Source organism: Mastomys coucha, unplaced genomic scaffold (genome assembly GCF_008632895.1).
Source record: "Mastomys coucha isolate ucsf_1 unplaced genomic scaffold, UCSF_Mcou_1 pScaffold9, whole genome shotgun sequence".
In the NCBI taxonomy this organism is placed as follows: Eukaryota; Metazoa; Chordata; class Mammalia; order Rodentia; family Muridae; genus Mastomys; species Mastomys coucha.
In genome coordinates this window covers 61,776,406-61,782,723 of record NW_022196915.1, presented here as the reverse complement: position 1 = coordinate 61,782,723, position 6,318 = coordinate 61,776,406, and the positions used below count along the sequence as shown (strand labels likewise).

Genomic DNA, 6,318 nt, shown 5'->3' with positions numbered 1-6,318 from the left:
ATCTTTGCTGTGTAAATCTCTCATCTGCTCTAGTAGCCGGACTTGTAGTCTCCTGCCTCTGTTTAATTTGTTGAAAGAGTAACCTGGGGCCAGGACCCAACAGAGATTTAAAGATGACTAAGCCTAAAGTATATACAAGCTAGCAGAAACTTCTTTTCGAAGCTTACTCTTTGGGCATGAACCCCAGCTAGCTGTCTGGTTAGTAAAGGGCTCGCTCTTGATTTCTCACTGGGAAGACACACTATTGCTAGAACAAGATGAACAGGCACACTGTCCCAGTGTCAGCACACAATCTCCAGAGATGGGATACGAGGCCAGAGAGAAGTAACCCAGGCTTATGGCTTTAACAGAGGCCCATGAAAAGCCAGGAGCAAATTAGAACATCTCCTCTATTATTGCCTCAGCACCACTGTCTGCCCAAATTCTTCAGTTTGTGTCTATCCCAAGTCCTCCTAAGAGTATGCTTCAGGAGCTAAACACATACAAGAATGAACTATTCTGAAATTTAGAAAAGCAAATTTTACATAGTACAGGATGGATGGAGGCAGCTCAGAATTGAGATGAGATGGCAGGATTGTCACCCTGATCACAGGTTTGTGAACTCTTGCTTTGCCTCCAGAATTATGAGCTGGACATGAAGTACATCGTCCAATGTCCTCAACCGTATACAACTGTCCAATGCTATATGAAGAATGAAACTATAATGCTGATGATATGCGTTTCTAGGTGTCTGGAGTCTGATTAATAAAGAACAAGGAAAATCTACAACAAGAAAAGGGAACGCACATTTATTAAAAATAAAATAGCACACAGTCTCTGATAATGAACAATTAAACCCCACAATATATAATGTAGCAATGTACATGTGTAAAAAAAAAATCCCATGGAGTCATTTATTTTAGAATTTTCAAAAGAAAAAAACAAACCACTTGGGCTTCCGGTGGTGGAGACTGCCTCCAGGCACGCGTGCCAAGCCGGCACTCCTCAGAGCTCTGTACACGGCACTGCAGCCTGTGCAGCAGCTTCTATCAACACACCTTTCTGACTAAGGTCAGTTTCTGTATGATGATCCAGAATAAAAATCAGTGCTTTTATTTCATAGGAAGTATTCATAGGCTGGAAGAGCAGGGGTGACCTGGATTCTCAAAATCTTCAATTTTAATGAAGACACAGTCGAAATTACTAAATCTAGACATTTTCACATTATTTTGCCTGAGTGTCAATTACTGTATAAAAATTAATGTAAAATCTTAAATGAACCAAAACTGGTGTCTCTGAAGACTGAAGTTCTTCACTTCTGATGTGGCTGATGACTCTTCTGTCTCTGTAATTAGTAATGTCTTCAAAGCAAAGAACTTCAAGAAAGATTATGCACTACTGGGAAGATGGAGCAGAAGGCCGTCCTCCATCTCCGCCTAGGACACACACAGCTCCTGCTGGACACTGCACGCTGCTAACTTCCCATCTTCAGTCTTTTCCTGTCCAGGGGCATGGCAAGCGGTCTTCTTCTTGAATAACCGAAGACTTAGCCGAAGCAGCTCATTGTCTACCATCGGAGTGTTTGTGTACGCCTGCTTCACAGTTCCCTATTTGGAGGAAACAAAAGCAACAAGCTGTACATTGCTGTGTGACAGTGGGAAAGAGAGGCAGGGTAGCTCCACACACCCCCAAGGTCAGCTGAGCACTGCCTGTGACTCCACAGACATTAAAGCAAAACTAAGATTCTGTTTAGGATCAAGCAAACAAGCTTCAGTGGGCACTCTGTTTAGCTCTTACTAAGATGGGGATCCTTAACAGTTCCCAACAAAGAATTAACTGCATTCAATCTGCACCTCTGATGAGAAAACAGACTCTGGAACAGAGAAGAGGCAGAACGTGCTGAGCCCCTGCTTCTCCCGAGGGATAAAGTGGTGTCCACCCTGCTGATCGACACCTGTATTCAATCTTGCTTTTGCCTGACAAAGTGCAAACTCTGAGAAAAGAATCACTTTTCCTTCGTTTTCCTTCATAAGTCAAACATTCTTCACTCCTTATTAGTCTCTCAGCACTCAGGCCACAGAACTGAATAAAGTAACATTTTATGTACAATTCTATGAGGTTTAATACACATACAGACTCATGCAAACATGGCAACAATCAGGGTAGACAGACATGGTCTTTACTCAATAAAGCATTTACCTAATATTCTCAACCCTAACTCTGGCAACCACTGATGTCTTCAATTGCTTTACTGTTCCCCAAATGTCACATAAATATAGGCCAGGTCTAACCTACTGATGTTAGTTCCTTTCTTCAACATAATGCCTTTGAAAGTGATGCCTGCTGCACAAGACAGCAGTAGTATGTTTGTTGACAGGTACTACCAATGTTCAGTTGTGCTACAGTTCATTTTTTGCCGAGGAAGAACACTGGAGGTAGTTTCCGTTTGGGGAAGAATGCAGTCAAGTTTTAGCTGGTTAGTTCTTTTTGGCAACTGATAGAGGTAATTAATAGGATTGCACTGCAGTCTTAATTTATATTCCATAATGGCTAGTGATGATACACATCTATTCATGGGCTTAATGACTATCCACATTGGCATAATGTCTGTTTAAATATTTCACCACTTTGAAAATTTTTCTATTATTTTTATTGTTAATTCTTGAGAATATCTGCACATTTGGGGTATTTAAGAAGAGTATTCATAACTACTGCCTCCCACTGTTTGTCTTTTTCTTTTTTTATTAATCAGTGTCTCAATTTATGAAGAGAAATGATTATTTCATAACAAAAATTAACTATTTTATACTCTCCTGTCCCTCTTAACTGGCTACATTTAAGTAGACATTTATACTGTCTACTTGTGGAATCTGCTTACTTTAACTGAAATTCTATTCTTTTACCTATACCACATTATTTTAAACGTATATTTCACAGTATCTTAAAATTAATAGATAAATTCTCCCATTTATGTATGTATATATGTATGTATGTATGTATGTATATATGTATGTATGTGTGTGTGTGTTTGTATGTGAGTGTGTAAAAATGATATGGCTAGACTCCACATAAACTCTAGAATCAGCTTGTTTATCTCTACAAAGAGTACAAAAATCTTGGTTGGATTTTTACTTGAATTTTGTTAAATCTGTAGACTGGTTTCTTGGGAGAACAATAATCTTAACTATTGCATGATATGATTGTATCTTTTTTCTCTTTTTAGTCTGATATGTAGATCACAGTGAGTGATTTTTGAACACTGGGCAGTCTTTCATTCCTGGGGTAGCCCATATGTGATTGTGATGCAGGACTCATTCCATTCTGTAGGATCTTTAAGACTGTCTGCATGCAAGGGGTGAGCAGCAGTTTTCTCGGGTACTTGCAATGCTGGAGCTGTGGCATAAGCTGGGAAGGAAACACTGTGCAGAATTAGTGTTTGTTTTGTTGTTATCTTGGTTTTCTTCCTTCCTTTTGTTTTATTTTAATATTTAGCAGATTTGCAAGCATGAATGTCCAAGGAGTGGAAATTTCATTTTTAGGAGGATCTAAACTGAAGTAGATAAAAAGCAACTTAAGTTTTCTATTCCTTCTTACACAGATTTGGTAGTTTGAGGACTCAGTTTATTTGCTGTACTAAACTGAACTTTAATGCAAACTTTTTCTTTTCTTCTTTTGATTTGGTGCTCAGTGCTGAGGACTGAACCCAGAGCATTGGGCTTGCCAGGCAAGCCCTCTATCATGGAGCCACACCCCGCCTCACTACTCATCTAGCACTATGGCACTCGTAGTGTCATCTCAACTTTTCTTCTCATTACTGCTCATTTGTGTTTTCTTTCTTAGTTTAGCTAGGAGACTATTAATTTCTTAAAAAAAAAACCAAACATACAAACAAATAAAAAAAACCAGCTTTTGGTTTCACTATGTATTATTCTAATGTCCTTCTATCTCCTATTTTGTTAATCTGCTATTATTTCCTTCCTTTTATTTGCTGTGTGTTATTCTAATATTATATTGCTAAAATGATTTTAAAACTCATTTACAATAGCTACATGTTGTCTTTCCTTATTTTTCCTGGTGCTTTATGCTTAAACACTTCAAAGTAATTCTCCTATAACGTGACAATGTCAAATATGTGGTTAATGGTTTTTCCACTTTTTGTCACTGAAGAAGAATCTAACTCTCCTCCCAGGAAACAGCCCTGTTCTACTCTTCTCTTTTGTAGTGGCATAAAACTTAATCTCAGTATTCTTCATGGGGCTTTTGAGCATTTAAAACTATTTTTCAGTTCTGTCCCCTTCTCTCAGCTTGTGCTGCTGTTTGAAACCCAGGCCGGTCTCAAGCTCAAGATGTCCTACCTCCCCCTGAGCAGAGTTCACAAGTTACAGAAGAGTTCACCAGGTCCAGCTACTCCTGATGTCTTTAACACTGAGAAATCTGAACACTCATAATTCTTTCTGTAGATGAATCAATTAAGACATTTATAATGAATCATTAAATGCCACAATGTGTCATATGGTCCATTAACTATCTGTACTCTGAATTACAAGGTATAAGGCTAGAAACAATTCTCATTGAGACTTTTCAGGGCTTTTGAGTTACTATTGTATTTGAAGGATACAACAGTATATTAGGGAGGAACCAAGAAGTACCATAAAATATATTTTACACAAAGTGGGTAGTATCCTTAAGATACTGGCACTCTTTATTACAATCAGCCATAACATGATGCAAATGCAATTTAAAACTAAAATAATAATAGGATTATGGTGACTGTTGTTATACCTACATGCTTAGGGATGGGGGATGGTAATACTCAAGAGAAATGCTGAGTTGAAAAAGGCTGCCAGGAGAGATGGCACCTAGGCAGCAGAATGAGAGATATTAAGGACATGCAAAACAGGAATAGCAAAGGAGAATGATGGCTGTAATTTTCAAAAGCTATTTTCAATCAGGACTTTATATGGATAAATAGATACACAGAGAAGATGAAAAGAGAGAGACAGAGAGATAGAAGGAGAGGGGGAGAAGGAGGAGACAGTGAGATGGAGACAGAGACAGAGAGGGAAGGAGGGCAGGAGGGAGGGAGAGAGGGAGGGCAAGAGACAAACAGGAAGAGGGAGAAGGGAAGGGGAGAGAAGAGAGAGAGAAAGGGAGAGAGAACCCACAGAAGCCAGAAGAGTTATATAGGTGGTTGTGAACCACCCGACAGAGAAAGCAGTAAGTGCTCTTAACCACTGAGCCAGCTCTCTAGCCACATAGACTTGACTTTCTAAAAAGTCTCCCATTCCTCCTATCTGTATTCACTTTAATCTTTAGAGAGGGTTCATATCTTTTGTTTTATAAATTTAATCTCCCCAAATCTATTTTTCTTTATAGCAATATTATAGAAAGATAGTTCAATGTTTTTCTATCGACTCCTGTAAAATCTTAGTCAATGCTTTTCTAACCTTACAGGACCAAGCTTCTTTTGTCACACTGCTCACATCTCCCACACTCATCTACAGTCCCAGTTTCCAACTTTAAAAAGCATAAGACTCTTCCAATTTCTCTTCAGATTCTTCTCAAGTCTAAAGTAACTCTTATTTCTGACTTTTAATCACCTTTATCATTCTGCTGTAAATACTTATATACACTCTGACATGTCTGCTTATCTTAAGGAGCTTTTCTCACATGCAAAACATAACATGTTTTCATAGAACGAATAAACTTTTTGCATGTGAATTCTTCCTTTATGTGTCTGGGAGACGAGGAAAGCAAATTCACAAAACAGTTAAGATGAAAAATATACTATTCCTACCAACCACTGCGTGGTACCTTTTCGTTCTTCACAAGCTGCTTCCGGATTGCAGAATCCCGTCTGAAACATAGTGCTTTACAACACGGTCCCAGGTCACTAAGGAGACTTGCTCGCTCTTCTTTTCGAAGTAAAGCAGCCATATTGAGAGCCCCTAGTTCATGTTCGAAAAGGCTGTCTGCATCTTTCAAGGAAAACAAGCGCACATTAAGTTTCCCTAATACGGAAGTGCCACCATTAAGTTTCCCTAATAGGGAAGTGCCACCGACTTAACTGAATACTTCAAGAACCTCTGGTTTACCAAACCCCAGTGAATGACTTGTCAAGGCAGCAGCAGTGGGCCCCATGAGAGGACCTTCACCACATAGGTACCTTGTTCATCTTAATAAGAACAATAGTGTAATGGTTTTTAAATCTAAGATGTGCCAAAAGCAGACTTTAGAGAGAAAATGAGGCCACTGAGTACTGACAAGGGAGAAAGGTTGCTCTTAACTCTTATTCTCTCGCTTTTACCCTTGCTCCCCCTCTTTCCGCCTTCCCTCCCC

General features: G+C 39.1%; 1 protein-coding gene across 6 annotated transcripts in view; it reads right to left on the bottom strand.

Moving 5' to 3' along the window:
- Positions 1–763: 763 nt before the first annotated feature.
- Zc3h13 (zinc finger CCCH-type containing 13) overlaps positions 764–6,318 on the bottom strand; it is a 64,165-nt gene continuing 58,610 nt past the window's right edge. For 5 of the 6 annotated variants that reach the window (XM_031360830.1, XM_031360832.1, XM_031360831.1 and 2 more), the window contains 2 exons: positions 5,794–5,957; positions 764–1,586 (listed from right to left, as the gene is read on the bottom strand). In XM_031360830.1, the coding sequence (XP_031216690.1) occupies positions 1,416–1,586; positions 5,794–5,957 (335 nt within the window). In that variant the 3' untranslated portion in view covers positions 764–1,415. Of the gene's footprint in view, positions 1,587–5,776; positions 5,958–6,318 lie in introns of all 6 variants that reach the window. The other variant, XM_031360834.1, reaches the window with a different exon arrangement.